The sequence below is a fragment of the Rhinoraja longicauda genome, chromosome 13 (genome assembly GCF_053455715.1).
Source record: "Rhinoraja longicauda isolate Sanriku21f chromosome 13, sRhiLon1.1, whole genome shotgun sequence".
NCBI classification, from domain to species: domain Eukaryota; kingdom Metazoa; phylum Chordata; class Chondrichthyes; order Rajiformes; family Arhynchobatidae; genus Rhinoraja; species Rhinoraja longicauda.
In genome coordinates this window covers 19,127,999-19,152,155 of record NC_135965.1, presented here as the reverse complement: position 1 = coordinate 19,152,155, position 24,157 = coordinate 19,127,999, and the positions used below count along the sequence as shown (strand labels likewise).

At 46.3% G+C, this 24,157-nt stretch overlaps 1 protein-coding gene across 7 annotated transcripts in view; it reads right to left on the bottom strand.

Annotated features, from left to right (window-relative positions):
- Nucleotides 1-24,157, bottom strand: part of LOC144599502 (mediator of RNA polymerase II transcription subunit 12-like protein) — a 395,150-nt gene that overhangs the window by 304,770 nt on the left and 66,223 nt on the right. For 6 of the 7 annotated variants that reach the window (XM_078410467.1, XM_078410473.1, XM_078410471.1 and 3 more), the window contains exons 7-13: nt 23,837-23,947; nt 22,676-22,948; nt 16,609-16,758; nt 15,744-15,843; nt 11,629-11,765; nt 8,483-8,617; nt 2,842-2,968 (exon numbers count right to left, since the gene is read on the bottom strand). In XM_078410467.1, the coding sequence (XP_078266593.1) occupies nt 2,842-2,968; nt 8,483-8,617; nt 11,629-11,765; nt 15,744-15,843; nt 16,609-16,758; nt 22,676-22,948; nt 23,837-23,947 (1,033 nt within the window). The remainder of the gene's footprint in view (nt 1-2,841; nt 2,969-8,482; nt 8,618-11,628; nt 11,766-15,743; nt 15,844-16,608; nt 16,759-22,675; nt 22,949-23,836; nt 23,948-24,157) is intronic. The other variant, XM_078410472.1, reaches the window with a different exon arrangement.

The window sequence follows — 24,157 nt, the reverse complement described above, 5'->3', positions numbered from 1 at the left end:
TAAAATGTCAAATTTCCCCAGCAGGGGAGGCCAATAGCTGAACCCTGCACGCCTAAACATAGAACCAAGCTACTGACACTGAAAACATCGTCAGTCCAATTCCATTAACTTAAGCCTACTTGTCAGCAAAAGGTCTTGTCAGGATACGGTAGGCAGTGGCACAGCGGTAGAGTTGCTGCGTCACAACGCCAGAGATCCGGGCTCGATGCTCACTACGGGTGCTGTCTGTAAGGAGTTGTACATTCTCCCCGTGATTCCATGGGCTTTCTCCGGGTGCTCCGGTTTCCTCCACACTCCATAGACCTACAGGTTTGTAGGTTATTTGGCTTTGGTAAAATGTTGCAAGTGGTCCCTAGTGTGTAGGATAGTGCTAGTGCACGGGGATTGCTGGTCGGAGCGGGCTTATTACATGGGTCAAAGCGCCAGTTTCCACACTGTATCTCTAAACTAAACTTAACGAAACTGAACCAAACTGATACAAATTTGTTGAAGTATCCAATCATAGATCTTCCCCTTGCTTTTTCCTTCTTCTATATTTTTCATTGGATGACCAGGTAAACAGGTAATTTAATCTTAGTTTCCAACATGGAGAGGATTTTAAGAGCTCATTTTGCTGATGCAAGTTAAACTAATTTATTGTTTCATATTCATAGATTGGGTAGACAGACAGAACCTCCCCACCCTCCCAAGGCTGGAAATGTCAGACTAGAGGGCATAGCTTTAAGGTGCAGGGACAAAGTTTAAAGGAGACGTGCGGAACAAGTGTTTTTTTCACACAGAGGGCAGTGGGTGCCTGAAACATAACGTGGTGACAGGGTGGTGGTGGAGGAGGAGCCAGATACGATAGTAGCAGTTAAGATGTTTTTATCGAGGTTTATAGATATGCAGGGAATGGAGGGACATGGATCACACGCAGACAGGTGAGTAGTTTAACTTGGAACCATGTTTGGCATGGGCAGAGGAGGCCAAAGGGCCTGTTCCTGTGCTTTACAGTTTTCTGTTGTTTTGGAAATGCACACTTTAAGGACTTGTGTGGAACATCAACATTGTGAATCTGTGGAATTCTCTGCCACAGAAGGCAGTGGAGGCCAATACACTGGATGTTTTCAAGAGAGTTAGATTTAGCTCTTAGAGCTAACGGAATTAAGGGATATGGGGAAAAAGCATGAACGGGGTACTGATTTTGGATGATCAGCCATGATCATATTGAATGGCGGTGCTGACTCGAAGGGCCGAACGGTCTACTCCTGCTCCTATTTTCTATGTTTCTATATTACAGAATGGAAGATCATTCATTTCATTCAGAGCCAAATTTCTAATCACTGGCTGATGCCTACCGTGTAAGAAACCCAAGTCCCAGTGAGATCTACCAATTGTCCTTTCCAGCTTTGTCAAAAACAATGATGTTTAGTTTAGCTTAGTTCAGTTTATTGTCACATACACAGAGGTGCAGTGAAAAGTTTTTGTGGTGTGCTAATCAGTCAGCGGAAAGACTATGCAAGATTACAATCATGTATAGATACATGATAAAGGCAATATCATTTAGTGCAAGATGAAGTCCAGTAAAGACTGATTAAAGATAGCCCAAGGGTCTCCAATGAGGTAGATGGCAGCTCAGGACCGCTCTCTAATCGGTGATAGGATGGTTCACTTGCCTGATAACAGCTGGGAAGAAGAGCAGCTCGTAGATCTGCCTCACAGCTTGAGAGACCTAGACACAAAGCTGTGGTATTGTCAATGTGTAAATTGCTCGGTTGTCCCTGTGGGTTTCCTCCCACATCGAAGGCCTCTAATAAGGTAGATGGGAGGTCAGCACTGCTCTCTCGTTGGTGAGAGGGTGGTTCAGTTGCCGATACCAGCTGGGATGAAACTGTCCCAGAAGCTGGAGGTGTGCGTTTTTACACTTCTGTACCTCTTCCCTAATGGGAGAGGGGAGAAGGAGTGACTGGGGTGAGACTGGTCCTTGAGCAGATGCTCAGATGGTTAATGTGGGACGGCGAGAAAGATCGGAGCAACAAGTACTTTCTTCCATTTTTATCCAGAGCTGCTGCCAATTTCTTGCTAGAGAATTATTGAGAAATTGGAAAAAGAGTCAACCCAGAGCATTTCTCTTCTCCCAATGCTCTGCCCCGCATTCACGCTTTCATTTCCTCCTGCCTGGACTACTGCATCTCCCTTTACACTGGGATCAGCCAATCATCCCTGTCCCGCCTGCAATTGGTCCAAAACGCCGCAGCGAGACTCCTGACGGGTACCCGTAAAAGGGACCACATCAACCCGTTTCTGGCCTCTCTCCACTGGCTCCCAGTAAGGTACAGAATCAACTTCAAGCTCCTCCTATTTGTATACAAACCCCTAAACGGGCTTGCCCCCCCCCATATCAAAAATCTTCTAACCCACCACTCAATCTCCAGGTCCCTCAGGTCGGCCGACTTGGGGCTACTGACTATCCCGCGGTCTAGGCTTAAGCTCAGGGGTGACCGCGCTTTTGCGGTTGCAGCTCCTAGACTGTGGAACAGCATCCCTCCATCAGAACTGCCCCCTCCATCGACTCCTTTAAGTTCAGGCTCAAAACCTATTTCTATTCCCTAGCATTTGAGGCCCTCTGAGGGGGCGCTGTAAACTGTTTATGTATGTGTTGTTAGGTTTGTGTGCTTTTGTATGTTATTTTTTAGTACATGCACTGATGTACAGCACTTTGGTCAACGTGGGTTGTGTTTAAATGTGCTGTACAAATAAAATTGACTTGACTTGCCCCAGAACAGTGTTGGTGTGTTGGAACTGAAGGTCCTATAGGCAGATCAACAGGGACAAGAGCACCCAAGAAAAAATAATACTTACTTAATACAGGAGCTTGGGTGTCAAGGAATCTAAGGAGAATGTTCTGGAAAACAGGCAGGCTTGAGCCGTTAAGTGACACAGAGGAAATGGACTCCTTTTCGTCCAAGACTTCAGACTCACCACATCTCTGAAATGACAAGGCACAAATCAATAAAACAAGAAGGATTTGTGCAGGATATCTCAGTTTGTTCAAACCACCTCCTGCTTTAGTAATGTGGGAAAATAACTGCAGATGCTGGTTCAAATTGAAGGTGGACACAAAATGCTGGAGTAACTCAGCGGGTCAGGCAGCATCTCGGGAGAGAAGGAATGGGTGACGTTTCGGGTCGAGACCCTTCTTCCAATACTCCAATGCTCCATCTCCATAGCCAAATGCTTTAGTAGTATCATCTCTGAGTTTGAGTTTAGTCAGTGGAAAAACAATACACGATTACAATCGAACCATCCAGAGTGTACAGATTCATGAGAAAAATGAATAACGTATAACCTTCAGTGCAAGATAAAGTCCAGTAAAGTTCGATCAAAGATAATCCCAGGGTCTCCAGAGAGTAACTCAGAATTACTCTCTAGTTGTTGGTAGGATGGTTCAACCGCCTGATAACAGCCGGGAACGCTAATGTTTCACTGGACATCGAGGTAAGATAGTATGAAATCCAAGAAGGGCTACACTTTGAGCATTTTTAGTCAAACTATGGATCAATTTCCAGCATTTTGGTGACCTTTTAGAAGACCTGACGGAAATATGTAAAATTATGAGAGTCTTCGTCATAGAGGTCGATGGTTAGAACCTTTTTTCCCCAGGGTGGAAATGTCATGGGGTAGAGTGTATAGCTTTAAGGTGAGAGGGCAGAGTTTAAAGGAGATGTGCGGGGAAAGATTTTTGATACAAAAGGGTGGTGGGGGCCTGGAACATGCTGCCAGGGGTGGTGGTGGCCTGGAACGTGTTGCCAGGGATGGTGGGTGCCTGGAACGTGTTGCCACGGGTGGTGGTGAGGGCCTGGAACACGCTGCCAGGGGTGGTGGTGGCCTGGAACGTGTTGCCAGGGGTGGTGGGTGCCTGGAACGTGTTGCCAGGGTTGGTGGTGGGTGCCTGGAACGTGTTGCCAGGGTTGGTGGTGGGGGCCTGGAAAGTGTTGCCAGGGGCGGTGGGTGGGGGCCTGGAACGTGTTGCCAGGGGTGGTGGGGGCCTGGAACGTGTTGCCAGGGGTGGTAGGGGCCTGGAACGTGTTGCCAGGGGTGGTGGGTGCCTGGAACGTGTTGCCAGGGATAGTGGTGGGTGCTTGGAACGTGTTGCCAGGGGTGGTGGTGGGGGCCTGGAACGTGTTGCCAGGGGTGGTGGTGGGGGCCTAGAAACGCTGCCAGGGTTGGTGGTGGGGGCCTGGTACGTGTTGCCAGGGGTGGTGGTGGGTGCTTGGAACGTGTTGCCAGGGGTGGTGGTGGGGGCCTGGCACACGCTGTCAGGGGTGGTGGGGGCCTGGAACACGCTGCCAGGGGTGGTGGGGGCCTGGAACACCTGTCAGGGGAGGTGGTGGAGGCAGAGACGACAATGACATTTACGAGCCTTTGATCTTAGGCACAGGGATATGCAGGGTATGGAGGAATATGAATCACATGCTTGCGGAGGAGATTAGCTCAAATGGTCGGAATGGGCATCACGGGCCGAAGGGCCTGTTCCTGTTCTGTTTCATATTCTACGTTCTATTTTTCAAGGCATCACAGAAAGAGGATGTGAACAAGTAAGTGGATAACCATTAAGGGGAACACGAGAAATTATCCCTAAAATAGCAACTGCTTTTGTCTTTTAGGTTAAAGTCAATATATAGTGCTGCATATCTAAAACTAAACTAAAATATGTGGTTTACACAAGTGCTTGGCTTTGACTGTGAAGGTTGGAAATGGTCCCGTGTCCAATACTCCAATGCTCCATCTCCATAGCCAAATGCTGGACACCATAGATCAGGGGTGGCCAAACTTGCTTAATGTAAGAGCCACATACGATAAAGTTCAGATGTTTGAGAGCCGCAAGACATGAACAAAATTTACACATACGTTTTTATTGTTACATACACATTTTGTTACAAATGTGCAAATTTGCATTTCAGTAACATAAAATTAGACTGCCAAAACTAAAACTAAAAAGGAAAACATTATATTTTTAATGATATCTTGCATCCATTCATCATTTTCCAGTTGAGGATAGGATCTTTTCTTTTCTTTAAGAAAAGTAATAATAGGCTCCAACAGATCCATAAACCTACTCAAGACTTGCTGGTTGACAGCCACCTCACAATGCAGTAGAAAGAGACATCACTGGGTTTATCTTCAAGCTCCAGTTCTTCAATAAAATTTCTGAACTGTCGGTGGGTCTTCCCATTTACGCGTATGAAATTGACAATTTCAAGGACAGATTTCATAACATCTTCATACTTGAAGTATCTGGCTGCCAGGTGTTCACGATGAATAATGCAATGAACAGGGAGAAACTCTGGAAAGCTGGGATCACTTTTCATAAATGCAATTAATCCTACATTTTTCCCCACCATTGCAGGAGCTCCATCTGTTGCAACACTGACGAGTTTATTCAGCGGAAATAAACCAATGGGGTCTCAATTCATACCCAGTAAATAATTATAAAGCTTGACATTTTTTCTTATTTACCTTTTATATTAACCGTGATGAAAAAAGGAGCTCAGCCAACATATTTTCACGAGCCGCATATTAAAGGTCAAAGAGCCGCATGTAGCTCGCAAGCCGTGGTTTGGCCACCCCTGCCATAGATCAATATCCCTCACGTTTGCCAAAATCATGTTCTATCTATCTTGCATTTTGTGGGATCCTTTCAGTTAGTGTGCTCGAGAACAAAACACTGTAGTGTGAGGCCCCAAGTGGTCAGGATGGGGGAACACACATCTAGCTCCCTCACCCTGAACATAGGATCCCCCCAGGGCTGCGTCCTTAGCCCCCTACTGTACTCCCTGTATACACATGACTGTGGGGCCAGGTTCAGCTCAAACTCCATCATCAAGTTTGCTGATGACACTGTGGTGGTGGGCCGGATCTCCAACAACGATGAGAAGGCCTACCGGGAGGAGGTGGCTGATCTGGCACTCTGGTGTCAGGACAATAGCCTCCTCTTGAATGTCACTAAAACAAAGGAGCTGATTGTGGACTTCAGAAGGGCTAAACATCCAAGGACGTACACGCCACTGGAGATAAATGGGTCTATTGTGGATAGGGTGAGCAGATTTAAATACTTGGGAGTCCGCATCGCAGAGGATCTGACATGGGCAACGCACATTGCCGCACTGGTGGGTAAGGCTAAGCAGCGCCTTTACCACCTTAGACAACTGAGGAAATTCAGAGTGTCTCTGAGGATCCTTCATTGCTTCTACTCTGGGGCTGTAGAGAGCATCCTGTCTGGCAACATTACAGTCTGGTTTGGGAACAGCTCTGCCCAGGACAGGATGGCCCTGCAGAGAGTAGTGCGTTCGGCAGAACGCACCATGGGAACTACACTCGTCCCCCTGCAGGACCTATACATCAGGAGGTGCAGATCCAGAGCAAGCAAGATCATGAGGGACCCCTGCCACCCCAGTAACGGACTGTTCCAGATGCTACGATCAGGCAAACGCCTCCGCTGTCACGCTGTGAAAACGGAGAGGATGAGTAACTTATTAACTTATTAACTTATTAACTTATGGTAACTTATTAACTTTATTTATATGCTGTAACTGTAATTCTTTTTGTGCACAACCCGCAGGCATTGCCACTATATTGATTACAATATGAGTATTCCTTTAAAGTCTCTTCCTTGTAAGACTTTTGATTCTGACATAAAATTAATAATGTTGCCTGTTGAAACACCACCAGTGACTTACAGTAACTTGGGGCAGCACAGAGGTCCAGCTGGCAGAGCTGCTGCCTCACAGCACCAGAGACCCGGGTTTGATTCTAACCTCAGGTGATGTCTGTGTGCAGCTCTCATGTTCTCCGTGTTCTCCCTTTCCTCCTATTTCCTCCCACATCCCAAAACTAGCGGGTTTGCAGGTTAACTGCCCCTCTGTAAATTGGCCCCTGTTGTGTAGGGAGTGGATGCGAAAGTAGGATAACAGAGAACCAATGTGAAGGGGTGATCGATGATCGGCATGGACTAGTTTCCATGCTGTATTTCTAAGTGTAAACGAACAACCCAACGAAATTCTCTCATCAGTTTTAATTTTAGTTTTAGAGATACAGCGTGGAAACAGACCTTTCGGCCCACCGAGTCCATAGAAACATAGAAACATAGAGAATAGGTGCAGGAGTAGGCCATTCGGCCCTTCGAGCCTGCACCGCCATTCAATATGATCATGGCTGATCATCCAACTCAGTATCCCGTACCTGCCTTCTCTCCATACCCCCTGATCCCTTTAGCCACAAGGGCCACATCTAACTCCCTCTTAAATATAGCCAATGAACTGGCCTCAACTACCTTCTGTGGCAGAGAATTCCACAGATTCACCACTAACAATTAACAATCACCCCATTCACTAGTTCTATCCTACCCACTAGGGACAATTTACATGTGACAGAAGCCAATTAACCTACTGAGCTGTACGTCACTGGGATATGGGGAGAAAATGGAGCACCCGAAGAAAACCCACACGGTCACAGGGAGAATGTACAAACTCCGTACAGACAGCGCCCATAGTCAGGATCGAACCTGGGTCTCTGCCGCTGTGAGGCAGCGGCTCTACCGCTACACCATCATATCATATCATATATATCATATATATATTCAGCCGGAAACAGGCCTTTTCGGCCCTCCAAGTCCGTGCCGCCCAGTGATCCCTGTACATTAACACTATCCTACACCCACTAGGGACAATTTTTACATTTACCCAGCCAATTAACCTACATATCTGTACGTCTTTGGAGTGTGGGAGGAAACCGAAGATCTCGGAGAAAACCCACGCAGGTCACGGGGAGAACGTACAAACTCCTTACAGTGCAGCACCCGTAGTCAGGATCGAACCTGAGTCTCCGGCGCTGCATTCGCTGTAAAGCAGCAACTCTACCACTGCGCTACCGTGCCACCCCCCCAGTTTACGTTAGGAACAGATGGAATTGTTGAAAGACTGGAGCGTGTCATATGTTGAAAGACTGGGACTAGGCTTGTATACACTGGAATTTAGAAGGATGAGAGGAGATCTTATCGAAACGTATAAGATTATTAAGGGGTTGGACACGTTAGAGGCAGGAAACATGTTCCCAATGTTGGGGGAGTCCAGAACAAGGGGCCACAGTTTAAGAATAAGGGGTAGGCCATTTAGAACTGAGATGAGGAAAAAACTTTTTCAGTCAGAGAGTTGTGAATCTGTGGAATTCTCTGCCTCAGAAGACAGTGGAGGCCAATTCTCTGAATGCATTCAAGAGAGAGCTAGATAGAGCTCTTAAGGATAGTGGAGTCAGGGGGTATGGGGAGAAGGCAGGAACGGGGTACTGATTGAGAATGATCAGCCATGATCACATTGAATGGCGGTGCTGGCTCGAAGGGCCGAATGGCCTCCTCCTGCACCTATTGTCTATTGTCTATTGTCTATTTAACTTTCCTGGCATTTCATACTGGTCTGTGGGATTTCACATTTGAAACGTGACTCACCTCGGCCTCTATTTCAGCCTGCCTCTTCTCCAGCAGTTTGGCCACTGTCATAGCTCTGTGCTTTCCACATCTCTTGCAGCTCACAGCCCACTCGCATAATAACGTCACAACTGCCTCATCATTTGGTGCAATTTGCTGTGGGGTCCAGGAAAGAGGAAAGAGTTACAGGATATAGTGAAGGAGGGGGAAAAAAACCACACACGAACAATTTGGCTCATTCAGTCTGGAGAAGGGTCTCAACCTGAAACATAGACTACAAACAAGGAACTGCAGATGATGTTTAATACACAAAGAGACACTTGCCCAGAGTAGGGAAATCGAGAACCAGAGGGCATAGGTTTAAATTGAGGGGAGAACTATTTCATAGAAACCTGAGGGGTAACTTTTTCACACGAAGAGTAAACTAAACTAAAGCAAAATACAATGGAAAAAAAATTCTGTAGGTTACAGAAAGAAAGAAAACTTCACAGGAAACTAATCTGTTTTAGTTCATTGAGGTAAGTGGAGTTTGGTAGAAAGGTTGACATCAAATGCAAATTTCTATTTGCCTAAAACACTTAGAACTTTTGCATTTTCTTTATTAACATCTTAGATACAATACGGGTACTTATCCCTTCACATTAGGGGCAATTTTGTTTTTTTTCACGCACGTCTTTGGGATGTGGAAGGAAACTTGGGCATCAGAGGGGAAACCCATGTGGTCACACGGAGAACGTCCAAATTCCACACAGACAGCACCCAAGGTCAGGATTGAACCCAGGTCTCTGGCTCTATGAGGCAGCAACTCTACCATTTGCACCACTGTGCCGTTCTTGTGTTTTTACATCTATCATCTTTACTGATATAGTTTATATTCCAGAATTTTTTTAAAAAGAAGCCATTGAACCAAGTCTTATCTTCCTTGACATGTAGACACAAGGAACTGCACATGCGGCCATCCTGCGTAGAACACAAGGTGCTGGAGTAACTCAGCGGGTCAGGTAGCTTCTCTGGAGGACATGGATAGGTGATGCTTTGAGTTGGGACCCTTCTTCAGACTGATCATAGTCGGGGGGGAGAAAGCTGGGAAAGAGGTAGGGTGGGACAAAGCCTGGTTAGTGATATTGTTTAGTTCATTATTGTCTTGTGTGCCGAGGTACAGTGAAAAGCTGTTTTGTTGCGCATTATCCAGTCAGTGATTACAATTAAGCCATCCAGAGTACAGATATAGGATGAAGTCTGAAGAATGGTCTCAACCCGAAACGGCACCTATTTCTTTTCTCCAGAGATGCAGCCTGACCTACTGAGTTACTCCAGCATTTTGTGTTTATATTCAGTGTAAACCACCATCTGCAGTTCCTTCCTACACATGAATGGAATAACGTTTAGTACAACATAGCGGCACGGTAGCGCAGCTGTAGAGTTGCTGCTTTACAGCGAATGCAGCGCCGGAGACTCAGGTTCGATCCTGACTACGGGTGCTGCACTGTAAGGAGTTTGTACGTTCTCCCCGTGACCTGCGTGGGTTTTCTCCGAGATCTTCGGTTTCCTCCCACACTCCAAAGACGTACAGGTATGTAGGTTAATTGGCTGGGTAAATGTAAAAATTGTCCTTAGTGGGTGTAGGATAGTGTTAGTGTGCGGGGATCGCTGGGCGGCACGGACTTGGTGGGCCGAAAAGGCCTGTTTCCGGCTGTATATATATGATATGATATGATAACATAAAGCCCAGTAAGATCCAATTAAAGGTAGTCCAAGTATCTCCAATGAAGTAGATGGGAGCTCAGGACCTTTCTCTCGTTGGTGGTCGGATGGTTCAGTTGCCTAATAACAAGAAACTGTCCCTGAATCTAGAGGTATTACTCTACATTAAGTAAAAAACATATCTGACAAAACCACAGCAGATTTATTGATGCCTCAGCGTTTTCAGGAATGTACCAAACAAAATGACCTTTACACAGCTCAGGTACATAATCTCCTTTTCACTCAAGAGTTCTGGGGGAAATTGCTGCCTGCCCTTTGCCTCTCTAGATGCGTGCATGACTAAGAAAAACATCAAGGCTCGGCAGACACACAAACGGAAAATCCACCGAAAAAACTCCACTGTTCAGAGGAGGGAGAGAAGATACAGAAACTGCTCAGTTGCTTTTTGTGAGCAGAAACGTCAATCAGCCAAGCAAGCTTAAGGAGAGATTTCCATGCAGTAAACGGAATGAGACCATTTCCAGCGCCACACAGCTAACCAATCATAAAGTCATAGAGTCATACAGTGTTGAAAAAGGCCCTTCGGCCCAACTTGCCCACAACGACCAACATGTCCCATCTACACTAGTCCTTCCTGCCTGAGTTTGGCCCATATTCCACTAAACCTGTCCTATCCATGTACCTGCCTAATTGTTTCTTAAACGTTGCGATAGTACCTGCCTAAACTACCTCCTCCGTCAGCACGTTCCATACACCACCAACCTTTGCGTGCAAATGGTACCCATCAGATTCCTTATAAATCTTTTCCCCTTCTTCTTACACCTATGTCCTCTGGTTCTCGATTCCCTTTTTCTGGGTAAGAGACTACCAATCATCTGAAGAAGGGTCTCGACCCGAAACGTCACCCATTCCTTCTATCCAGAGATGTGGCCTGACCCACTGAGTTACTCCAGCACAGTGTGATTATCTTCGGTTCAAACCAGCGTCTGCAGTTCCTTCCTTAAACCAATCGATTCCTCTCATTTTATACACTGATCCTACAGCACTAATATACAACACTGACGCAAGAGGAGAGAAGATGATAAATTCATTCCCCTCCCCCACCCCACCATCCAATAGAGTTGCTCAGGAATACAATGCCCAAAAAAGATGGTCAAAATGGATTTAGTACTGGCTTTCAATATCAATAAAGAATAAAATTACAGGTTCTTAGGGAAGAATAGGTTGAGGCATAGTATAAAATGGAAGATACAAAGTGCTGGAGTAACTCAGCGGGTCAAGCAGCATCTCTGGAAAAGATGTTTCAGGCTGGGACCCTTCTTCAGACATGTCAATGTTCTCCAGAGATGTTGCCTGACCCGCTGAGTTACTCCAGCACTTTGTACGTATTGGCCAGCATCTTCAGTTCCTTGTTTCCGCATGTTTCACGAGTAGTGGACACAAAAGGCATTGAAACCACTCACCTCTTGGCTCTCCTTGCCCTGGCTGGAACCAAATATCTTGTGATCGAGGCTGTCGAGAGAGTTGGTGGAATCAGATCTATCAAAGCAATGGCGATCCAGCACTTCCAACGTGTGCAAGACCTTGCTGATTGTAAAACCTATGGGAAAGACAAAAAGCGAGGAACGAAAAACAATTAATATTAATAAACAAAACCTCACTGACCCAAATAGATCGCAGCTCACTTGTAGCTTTGAAAATGCACACCTCCAGATTCAGGGACTGCCTCTTCCCAGCTGTTATCAGGCATCTGAACCGTCCTTTTATCAACTACAGAGTAGTCCTGAACTCCCATCTACTTCATTGGAGACCCTCAGACAACCTTTGATCGGATGTTATCTTGCACTAAACATTATTCCCTTTACCCTGTATCTATACACTGTGGATGGCTTGATTGTGATCATATATAGCCTTTCCGCTGACTGAATAGCATGCAACAAAAAGCTTTTCACTGTACCTCGGTTAAAGTCACAATAAACTAAATTAAACTCTTTTGATAACTACCAAATCAGATTGGATAAACACTTGAAATGCTAATATTTTGAAGGCCATGGAGATAGAGGGGGAGTAATTGGACAGCTTTATCACAGAGCCAGCACAGGCATGATGGATAAACAGCCTATTCCTGCACAGTAACACTTAAAAAGCTTCCTTCATTACAAAATGAGATTTCAGCAGTTGTCACCAGTAGAGCACTCAATGGCACCACCTAATGGCAGGATGTTAACTTACAGCTTTCTAAAATCAAAACCTGTTCAGAAACATTGAACAAAAGAAGCTGCCGTTCCAGTGTTTGGCAATCTCCCGGTTGTCAAACATTTTAACTCCCCTTCCCATTCCTAGACTGACCTTTCTGTCCTGGGCCTCCTCCACTGGCAGAGTGAGGCCACATGCAAATTGGAGGAACAGCACCTCATATTTCACTTAGGCAGCTTATTACCCAGTGGTATGAATATTAATTTCTCTAATTTCAAGTAACCCCAGCATTCCCGCTCTCTCCCCTCCCCCAACACTAGTTGTCCTGCCAGTTCCTTTGTTCGTATCAATATATCCCTTCTTTATCACTTCTTCCACAGCCAACAATGGACCATTGTAGGCTCCATCTTTCCTTGGTCATCGGTGTCGGCTTTTCATACCTCTAGTTTCCCTCTCCCCTGACTCCCAGTCTGAACAAATGTTTTGTCCCGAGACATCACCTATTCCTTTTCTCCAGAGATGCTGCCTGGTTACTCCAGCATTTTGTGTTTAGCTCCAGTGCCTTCACTGGAATGGGATTTCAGAAAGATCTATGGCACACAATGCCATGTGATTTTGTTTCATAGGTTCTCGGAGCAGAATTAGGCGGCCCTTCTAGTCTACTCCACCATTCAACCATGGCTGATCTATTTTTCCCCCTCAATCCCATTCTCCTGCCTTCTCCCCAAAACCCTTGACGGTGCTAATCAAGAATCTATCAATCTCTGCCTTAAAAATATCCATTGACGGCCTAGTGCATCAGTCACTGAAAGGAAGCATGCAGGTACAGCAGGCAGTGAAGAAAGCCAATGGAATGTTGGCCTTCATAACAAGAGGAGTTGAGTATAGGAACAAAGAGGTTCTTCTGCAGTTGTACAGGGCCCTAGTGAGACCGCACCTGGAGTACTGTGTGCAGTTTTGGTCTCCAAATTTGAGGAAGGATATTCTTGCTATTGAGGACGTGCAGCGTAGGTTTACTAGGTTAATTCCCGGAATGGCGGGACTGTCATATGTTGAAAGTCTGGAGCGACTAGGCTTGTATACACTGGAATTTAGGATGAGAGGAGTTCTTATCGAAACGTATAAGATTATTAAGGGGTTGGACACGTTAGATGCAGGAAACATGTTCCCAATGTTGGGGGAGTCCAGAACAAGGGACCACAGTTTAAGAATAAGGGGTAGGCCATTTAGAACTGAGATGAGGAAACACCTTTTCAGTCAGAGAGTTGTGAATCTGTGAAATTCTCTGTCTCAGAAGGCAGTGGAGGCCATTTCTCTGAATGCATTCAAGAGAGAGCTAGATAGAGCTCTTAAGGATAGCGGAGTCAGGGGGTATGGGGAGAAGGCAGGAACGGGGTACTGATTGAGAATGATCAGCCATGATCACATTGAATGGCGGTGCTGGCTCGAAGGGCCGAATAGCCTCCTCCTGCACCTATTGTCTATTGTCCACAGCCATCTGTGGCAATGAATTTCACAGATTCACCACCTTCTGAATGAAAATTTTCTTCTCATCTCCTTCATCATAAAGGTACGTTCTTTTATTCTGAAGCTATGGCCTCTAGTCCTAAACTCTCCCATTAATGGATCATCCTGTCCACATCCACTCTATCCAGGCCTTTCACTATTCAGTAAGTTTCAATGAGGTCCCTCCTCATCCTTCTGAACTCCAGCGAGTACAGACCCAGTGCCGTCAAGCACTCATCATATTTTAAACCATTCATTCCTGGGAGCATTCTCCTGGGATCACTCATTCCTGGACCCTCACCAGCGCCAGCACATCCTTCCTCAGCTATGGGGCCTAAAGCTCCTCACAATACTCCAAATGCGTTCTGACCAGTGCCTTATAAAGAGCCTCAGCATTACATCACTGTTTTTATATTCTAGTCCTCTCGAAATAAATGCTAGTCTATCCAGTCTGAAGAAGTGTCTCGAACCGAAACATCACCTGTTCCTTTTCTCCAGAGACGCTCTCTGACCAGCTGAGTTACTCCAGCTTTTTGTGTCCATCTTCGGTTTGAATCAGCATCTGCAGTTCCTTCCTACACTCTTTGCCAGTCAAAATAAGCCCTTGAGCATGGAATTCAGGGTTCATCAGATTCATAACTTCCTAGGGATTAATAAGTACCAGGTCTCGAGGGTTCGAGGGTGGCACAATGACGCTTCTGGTAGAGCTGTTGCCCCACAATCCCAGCGACTCCAGTTTCAATCCTGACCTGGGTGCTCTCCGCTTGGAGTTTGCAATATTATGATTACCTAGAATTACTGATATTTATTTATTGTAGTTTTGATTATTATTATTTACGTATTATATCTGTGCTATTGCATCTGCAGGCCTGGTAAGCTGCAGCAATAAATAATTTCATTATTCTGTTGGCAGTAAGTATGACAAACACTCTCTCTCTCTTTTCCTGTGACCACAAAGGTTTATTTTGGGTCATAGACACAAAGTGCTGGAGTAACTCAGCGGGTCAGGCAGCATCTCTGGAGAAAAAAAGATGGGTGACGTTTTGGGTAGGGTCCCTTTTTTACACTGAAAGTAGGGGTTGGGGGGGGGGAGGGGAGGTTTGAAGAGCTGGATGTGAGATGAAACCAGGACCATTCAGGGCCAGGTACAAATGACCTCAGGTAGGGCGGTGCTTGGTAGGTCCATTGTTGGCTAGGGAAGGTGTGATCTCAAGAGAACTGTGAACTGGTAAGATGACTTGGGGTGGTGGAAAGGGGCAAGGAGGGAGGTGGGAGTGGAGGGGAGTGTAAGATAAAGTTAAGAGAATATTCAGTCTGAAGAAGGGTCTCGACCCGAAACGTCAACTATTCCTTCTCTCCCGAGATGCTGCCTGACCCGCTGAGTTACTCCAGCATTTTGTGATACCTCTGACTACTGGTGCGGTCTGTACGGAGTTTGTGCGTTCTCCCCGTGACCTGCGTGGGTTTTCTCCGGCATGTGTGGTTTCCTCCCACATTCCAAAGACGTACAGGCTTTGTAGGCTAATTGGCTTTGGTAAAATTGTAAATTGGCCCTAGTGTGCGTAGAACAGTGTAAGTGTGCGGGGCTCATTGGATCGAAGGGCTTGTTTCCGCGCTGCATCTCTAAACTAAAAACTAAACTAAACTAAACATGACAATAAACTAAACTTGAAGGGGAATCAGAAAACTTACGAGAAAAGGGCCAGTTCATCCAGAAGGGCCGAGTGGCCTACTGCAGTGCTGCCAAAAGACCAATAATTAAGTTTTCTGAGGTGGCCATTGAGACAATGATGCATCGTTCAGAGGAGAAGGCTGAGATAGCCACAAGCTTTCCGCTTCCGCCATGTATTTTCCGCTGTGCAAAATACAACTTTACCTGCAGTGGACTCCTGGCACTTGTCGAAAGACCACCGTACCTCCACCGCTCGTCCCCGCTGCTTGATCTGTTGCTCCACCTCGTAGATTTTGGCTCGGACCTGAAGCATTGAAGCAAGATGGCTCAGTAGTGACCAAGATAGAACACAGGCGCAAGGTAGTGTGCAAGTTACAGCGTGTACCTGCGTGTGAACACACTTTATGCATGCATGTATGTATAGGAAGGAACTGCAGATGCTGGTTTACACTGAAGATAGACACAAAATGCTGGAGTAACTCAGCAGTTCAGGCAGCATCTCTGGAGAAAAAGAATAGGTGATATTTCGCTTGGAGAAGGGTTTTGACCCAAAACGTCACCTATTCCTTTTCTCCAGAGATGCTGTCTGACCCGCTGAGTTACTCCAGCATTTTGTGTCTTTCTTCTATGCATGTATGTGTGCGTACATAGTGTGTGTGTGTATGTATGTACATGCATTTATATGTGTCTACACACATATATACGTGTGTGTATATGCGTGTGTGTACATTCTCCCTGTGGCCGTGTGGGTTTTCTCAGGGTGCTCCAGTTTCCTCCCGCACTCCAAAGACATGCGGGTTTGTAGGTCGATTCTGTAAATTGCCCTCAGTGTATAGGATAGTCCTAGTAAACAGGTGATCGTTGGTCACCGCGGACTCGGTGAGCCGATGGGCCTCTTGCCACTCTGTATCTCTAAACTAAACTAAAAAAACGAAGCCGTTTCCGTGCATACTTGACCCTACAATTCCGGTTTTGTCTATCCCTACGCATCCAACAATCCATCGCGTAACGCTAAATACACCGGGTGGGAAATCGAACCAGCGTGCCAGGACGTTCTGCCCATCGTTACCTGCTGATTGAAGGTGGAACTTCCCCCTGGCATGGGTAAACACGAAGGAGCCACTTGGAGTAGATCAAGTGGTGAGCCAGGATTGTTGCTTTTGCTTTCGTTTGTGGAATAGTTCCACACCAAGGCACTGGGGCAACATAAAGTTATTGTCTGTGGAAAGAACAAAAACAGACTTTGTAAATGAATGGTGACAGGTATTTACATAAGATTGAAAACTACTGTGCAATTAAACACAGAAAGCTGGAATACAGGATTAACTCTTTATCCTTTTCGTGCTCACACCTGTCTTTTCAATCTTGGCCTTTGTCAAACAATCTGCCTGTCTAAAAACTCCCTCATCTGTGGGAGACACAGTGGTGCAGCGGTAGAGTTGCTGCCTCTTAGGGCTTGGGACCCGAGTTCAATTCTGACTACAGATGCTGTCTGTACGGAGTTTATATGTTGCACCCCTGACCTGAGTTGGTTGTCTCCAGGAGCTCCAGTTTCCCTCCACATTCCAAAGACGTACAGGTTTGTAGGGAGTCAGGGGTTATGGGGAGAAGGCAGGAGAAATGGGTTAGGAGGGAGAGATAGATCAACCATGATTGAATGGCGGAGTAGTGTTGATGGGCCGAATGGCCAAATTCTGCTCCTGTCACTAATGACCTTTTGACCTTATGTCGGTTAATTGGCTTTGGTAAAATTGTAAATTGTCCGTCGTGTGTGTAGAATAGTGTTAGTGTGCGGGGATCGCTGGTCAGTGTGGATTCGATGGGCCGAAGGGCCTGTTTCCATGCTGTATCTCTAAAACCAAAAACTTAAACTATGTTTACTTGTTCTGTGCTGCCCCTCCTCCTTGCTCTGTGCTGCCCCTCCTCTTTTCCCACTCCCCTGCAATCAGTCTGATGAAGGGTTCTGACCCGAAATGCCGCCTATTCATGTTCTCCAGGGATGCTGCCTAACCTGCTGAGTTATGCCAGCATTATGCGTCTTTCTTTAGGATTATGAAATGGGTGATTTATTTCTCTCTAACGCACCCCCCCCCCCCCCCCCTCCGCCCCGCGCCCCCCATCCCCAGAGGTCCACAATGGACTTTGCAGCAAATTCTCACAACAGAATTGATGGAAATAATGCTCAAAATCCCAAGTGGCACTGCAGCAGCTGCTCAAGAAAGCAGTGGAAACACATATTAGAATATTACTTATATCCTTGCGAGAAGGAGTTGTGGACCAGTCATATTAACTGACTTGATCGTGTCTGTGTTCTATGATGTATATCCGGTTTCTGATCCAGTCCGGGTTTTTCTAAATGCTAACCAGCTGTTGGTAGGGTGGGATTCAGCCACCAGGGGGGTCAGAGGGAACTGGGCGCGGAGATGAAAGCACGATGTATTGTACCCTCTGAGCATTCACGCAATAAAGAATTTATGCTTCAGCTTGACTCATGGTGACTGAATGGGACAAGAACATGGTGTCAGGAGTGGAGAATCACTCCTTCATCGAGTTTCAGTTTAGAGTTTTCACACTTTAACCCGTTCTACCATGACTGACTCCTTTCGCAAGCCCGAGCAGCTAGTGTTTGATGTGGACATCGGAGAACGTTGGCGTAGCTTTGAGGAAGAATCCGATGTGTACATGGATGCAGCGCACGATGATAAAGCCCCAGGGATCCATGCATCTATTTTCCTTGGCTTGGCTGTCTTGGAGGCCATTCGACGTGCGAAGCTGTTCGTTTACGCAGCAGCTGTACATGATGTCACGGGTGCTGTGGTCATCCCAGCAGAGTCTATCCATGATCCAACTTTGTGACCCACAAACCAATCTCACTAAGGAGCGCCACAAGTTTTTTGTGCGCAGCCAAAACCAAGGAGAGCCTGTGGAGGCTTACATAAACTCGCTGAAACACATTGCCAGCAAGTGCAGGTTTGGTGATCTTTGCGACGAGCTCATAAGAGGCAGGCTCGTATGTGTCATTCTCAATGACAAGGTGAGAATGACTTCTGCGTGATTCGGAGCTCACGCTCCACAGGGCTGAGCAGCACTGTATCCACGAGGCAGCAGATACACACTTTAAGGCTTGGAGCTCGGTACCACACACCACTTATGATGCGGATGCTGCGGGCACGGATTTCAGGACGCAACGCTAGCCAATGAATGTGCCTGGTAGGTCTGGTGCTCCATTTATTAACAGATGTGCTAACTGTGGAGGCTCGCACACGGCCATCCGTCAACAGTGCCTGGCTTTTGTGACAATTTGCCATGGTTGTGAGCGTAATCATTCATTTCTTCAGATGCTGCCGTTCCCGTGTGAGCAGGTCTGAGTCTAAATAAGCTGTGCAGCTGCTTCCATCCGAGTCTTCCCACAAAGCCTCTGATAACTCTCCTGTAAACATCGAGGAATATCTGCCAGCGGTAGATGGAATTAGTCTAAACATACCTTCCTTACTGGAGCTGTCGAATAAACACTGCGATCCCATGGTCACTCTTCACGTAGTTTATATATATATATACTAGACCAAGTGGACCCGTTGGGCCCAAACCTCTCCTACATTGGTGCAGCACCCTGTCCTCCCCCACTCCCCTCTCTCCACAACCCCCCCTCCCCTCTCCCTTCTCCCCCACTCCCCCCTTCCCCCCTCCCTCTCCCCTCCTTTTAAACTTAAAAATGTGAATAACTTTAAAAATATAACACCGATTTCAATAAAAAATACTTGCATTATCACTAAAGTGACAATGGTGAGTAAGGTGGGCCTAAAATTGTCGCGCTATCGTGTACCGTTTTGGCTGAAGTTCAGTCACAAACAAGGTAACAAACGAGAGTTTTAATATATAGGTATCGTTAGTCGTAAGCTTAATTCTAAGAGGGAGGACGTGGGCCAGTCATATTGACTGACTTGATCGTATCTGTGTTCTACGAGGTATATCCGGTTTCCGATCCAGTCCGGGTTTTTCTAAATGCTAGCCAGCTGTTGGTAGAGTGGGATTCAGCCTCCAGGGGTTCTGAGGGAACTTGGCACGGGAGACGACAGCACGGTGTATTGTACCCTCTGACCATTCACGCAATAAAGAATTTATGCTTCAGCTTGACTCATGGTGATTGAATGGGACAAGAACAGGAGTGAAAAAAAGGGGGAGAAAAATAAGAAATTGTGTGCGTGTGCGTGGGACGGAGGGTGAGATTTCCACCCTAGACTTTAGAGGTACAGCGTGGGACAGGCTCTTCGGCCCACTTAGTCCACGCCGACCAGTGATTACCCCGTACACAAACACTATCCTACACACTGGGGACCGTTTGACTTGTTGTTTTACCTATTAACCAACAAACCTGCACATCTTTGGAGTGTGCGAGGAAACCGGAGCACCCAGAGAAAACCCACAGGGAGAACGTGCAAACACTGTACAATCAGCACCCGTAGTCAGGGTGGAACCCGGGTCTCTGGCACTGTCAGGCAGCAACTCTGCCGCTGCGTCATTGTGCCGCCACATATGTTTCATCCTGCAGCCCATGTCTTATGACCTTGCCTAGGCCACCTCATTGTACCATCAGTAAGAAGATTAACCACTTTGTAAATGGACACAAGGAGAATGCTCAAAAAAAGGGAATCCTCAAATTCCAAAGATAAGCAACAAGGAGCTTAATTGACAACATGGCAAGGAAAAAGGATTTTTAAAAAGACGCAAAGTGTTGGAGTAACTCAGCGGGTCAGTCAGTATCTCAGGAAAACATGGAATAGATTGGGTAAATGCACAAAATCTTTTACTCAGTCAGGAAATCAAGAACCAAAGGACATAGGGTTAAGGTGAGGAGGGACAGATTTTGAGAGGAACCTGAGGGGCAAATGTTTTTGCACACAAAGGGTGGTAGGCATATGGAACAAACTGCCAGAGGAGGTAGATGTGGCAGCTTCTATCACAACGTTTAAAAAAACAGTTCAAAGCAGGTATAGGATTGGTTTAAGAGGGATCTGGGCCGAACGCACACAGGTGAGACTTGTGTAGATGGGGCATGTTCGTCGACGTGGCAGGTTGGGCCAAGGAGTCTGTTTCCACGCTGTAGAACTCAAACTCTATAACATGGACAGGCAACATCACTGGAGAACGTAGAACGTATCTATGTACAGTATCTACAGTTCCTTGTTTCTAAGGAATAAAGGTCATTAATTAAATCCGCATTCCTAATATTCCAGCACGAGGAAAATTGATCACAATTTGCATAAACCAAAATAATTAAAAGATGGCTTTTGGGGAAATTATGCCCTGTCTGATTGATACACAACTCCCAACTCTCAATATGGGTGAGACTTGAGGCCCTCTGTCGGACACCATCCGAACATTGCTCTCAGGTATCTCACCCCCTGCACACACGGCATATTATCAGTCATCCTGTTACTAGATCAGAAATGCAGAGTCTCCCTTTAATTAAAGATGGCGCCCAACCCAGGCGACTCTTTGTGTGCTGGTCACAGAAGTGGATCTGCAACTATCACACATTCACTCTTTTAAACCTCCACTCCAACAGCAGCATTTCTTATCGTGTTTCAGTGCACTGTAGATGGCTCAATTGTAATCATGTATTGTCTTTCCGCTGACTGGTTAACACGCAACAAAAGCTTTTCACTGTACCTCGGTACACGTGACAATAAACTGAACTCAAACTCGAACTCAATTAGTTTTAGTTTAGCATGGAAACCATGGAAACCAGGCCCTCCGTACCACCGAGCCCGCGCTGACCATCGACAATCTTTGTGCACTAGTTCTATGTTATCCCACTTTTTCATCCACTCCCTACACACATGGGGCAATATACAGAGACCTATAACCCGACAAACCCACACGTCTTTTGGATGTGGGAGGAAATATATGCGGTCACAGAGAGAACATGCAAACTCCACACAGACAGCACCCAAGGTCAGGATTGAACCCGGGACTCTGGCACAGTGAGGCAGAGATTCTACCAGCCGTGCCACTGAGCCGCTCTAAATGATCCAGAAAAGACTTTGACAATAGAACTCTAATCTGGTTATTAAAGCCAGGAATCAGTACACATTTCAAGATCAGAATCCATTGCTCTTTAAATTTGCCCAAATCTCCCCCTCATACAAAGATTAAGAACTTAAAGACATGAGGCTGATAAAGGAATATTTCTTGCAGCTGCAGTGGGAGAAATGGATTCAGGTCGGGACCCTTCTTCAGACTGATATTAAGGGGGGGGGAGGGAGAAATGGGCATTGGGCAGACCATACAAGGCCTTCTACGCCCGCACCTCCAGACTCAGGAACAGCTTCATCCCCAGGGCCATAGCTACTCTGAACCGGTCCTGCTGAGCCGGATGGTCACATCGCACAGTGATCCGGCACAGATCTACTTGCACTTTATTCTGTTTTAAAACTGTTCTAATTTGTTTCATTGGGTTGTTTAAATTAATACTGACTAGCTAATTAATTTATTGCATCGTATGGAAGGCGCATTCCCAATCTCGTTGTACCCCTGTACAATGACAATAAAGATATATTGTATTGCATTGTATTGTAAATGAATCTTTCTTGCAGCAGCATCACAGGCTCATAAACCCAGACAAACGCACAAATTATACATACATTCTACTACACAACAGTGGAAAGAAAAGTGTAGGAAGGAACTGCAGTTGCCGGTTTATACCAAAGATAGACACAAAATGCTGGTGTAACTCAGCGGGTCAGGCAGCATCTCCGGAGAAAATGAATAGGTGACGTTTCGGGTCGAAACCCTTCTTCAGTCTGAAGAAGACTCTCGACCCAAAACATGACTAATTCATGAATAAGGTGACCAAAGAATAGGTGACATTTCGGATTGGGACGCAAAACAACACTAATCCATTTTCTCCAGAGATGCTGCCTGACCCGCTGAGTTACTCCAGCACTTTGTGTCTATCGGCAGTGGAAAGAAGAAGTGAGCAAAGAAAAACAAGACATTAGTGCAAATATACTCAAAAACGTACTCAAAAACACACTCAAAAACACACTCAAAAAGCCTGGACAGGCAAAACCTTATCAAAACTTGTAGTTGCAACACTGCGACAGTTCTGAAGTTTGGAGGGGAAGATCACTCACCTGCAACATGCAACTGAGACCGTAAACTAAAGGACGATGCTGTGGACACGAGTGAAAGTCCGAGGGGGCTGGCTGGACTGGACTCATGGCGGCAGTGGGAGCGGCAGGACTGGGAGCAGCCAGGGCTGGATTATTGGAGCCAATGATCATATGTGGTGAATGTGCAGCAACAAGATTCGAGGAGCTTTCACTCAGAAGAGCCGAGAGCCTCTTGGCACAGAAATAAGCAAGGCGACGGGACAGGTAGGCCGACTGGACAAACTCTTCCGAATACTGAAACAAAGGAAAGTGGTCAGTCAGTGGTAGATCATCTTTTACAGAGCCATAGGGTCATTGAGGCATACAGTGTGGAAAAAGACCGTTCGGCCCAACTTGCCCACACTGACCACTGACCGTTTACTAGTCCCACCTGCCTGCGTTTGGCCCATAATCCCTCTAAACATATCCTATCCATGTACCTGTCTAAATGCTTATTAAACATTGCAATAGTACCTGCCTCAACAACCTCCTCCGGCATCTCGTTCCATACACCCACCACCCTTTGTATAAAAAAGTTACCCCTCAGATTCCTATTAAATCTTTCCCCCCTCACCTTAAACCTATGTCCTCGGGTTCTCGATTCCCCTTCTCTGGGCAAGAAACATCAAGTTCTCAAGTAACATCGAGCCATTCTCCCTGCATTCATTTCACCTCCTGCTGGTAGAGACGCTGCCTCACAGGGCCAGAGACCCGGGTTCGATCGCAACATTGGGTGCTGCCTGAGCCTTCGCCCTTTGACCACGTGAGTTTCCTCCGGTTTCCTCCCACATCCCAAAGGACGTGCGGGTTTGTAGCTTAATTGGCCCTCTGTAAATTGCTGCATCACTGTGCCACCCCTATGTCTCATCCTATGTCCTATGTCTTATGATCTTGCCGAGGCCACCTCATTGTACCATCAACGGGAAGATCTATCATTTTGTGAATGGACACAGGGAGAATCCTCAAAAAATGGAATCCTACCGCCACGCCACTGAGCCCGCCCCTCAAGACAAATGGAGCTTGGTAAACAACCTGGAACCGAGAGGGCCAGCTGGTTATGTTAAATCATCTTTCTTTCTTCTACTTTATTACACAAGACTCATCTTCACAGAGAGAGAGAGAGCAAACCCTCGGCCCGTTTACCTGAAGCATCAGAGGCAGTAGTAGCTTCAGCAGCTCATCATCGGCTGGTTTGACTTTCTCCAGAACTTCCAGGATCCAAGTCAAATACTCGTGTCTTTCCAACATCCCGTCCTGAAACAAGACGTGGCAGCAGGTTAAAACAGGCTTCTCTTGAATAATTAGTGGTCATTTACAACTTACAAAAAGAAACTCGCACCACTACAAACACTTCACAAAGTAGAGTTGCTGCCTTACAGCGCCAGAGATCCAGGTTCAATCCTGACCAAGGGTGCTGTCTGTGTGGAGTTTGCACGTTCTCGTCGTGACCTGCGTGGGTTTACT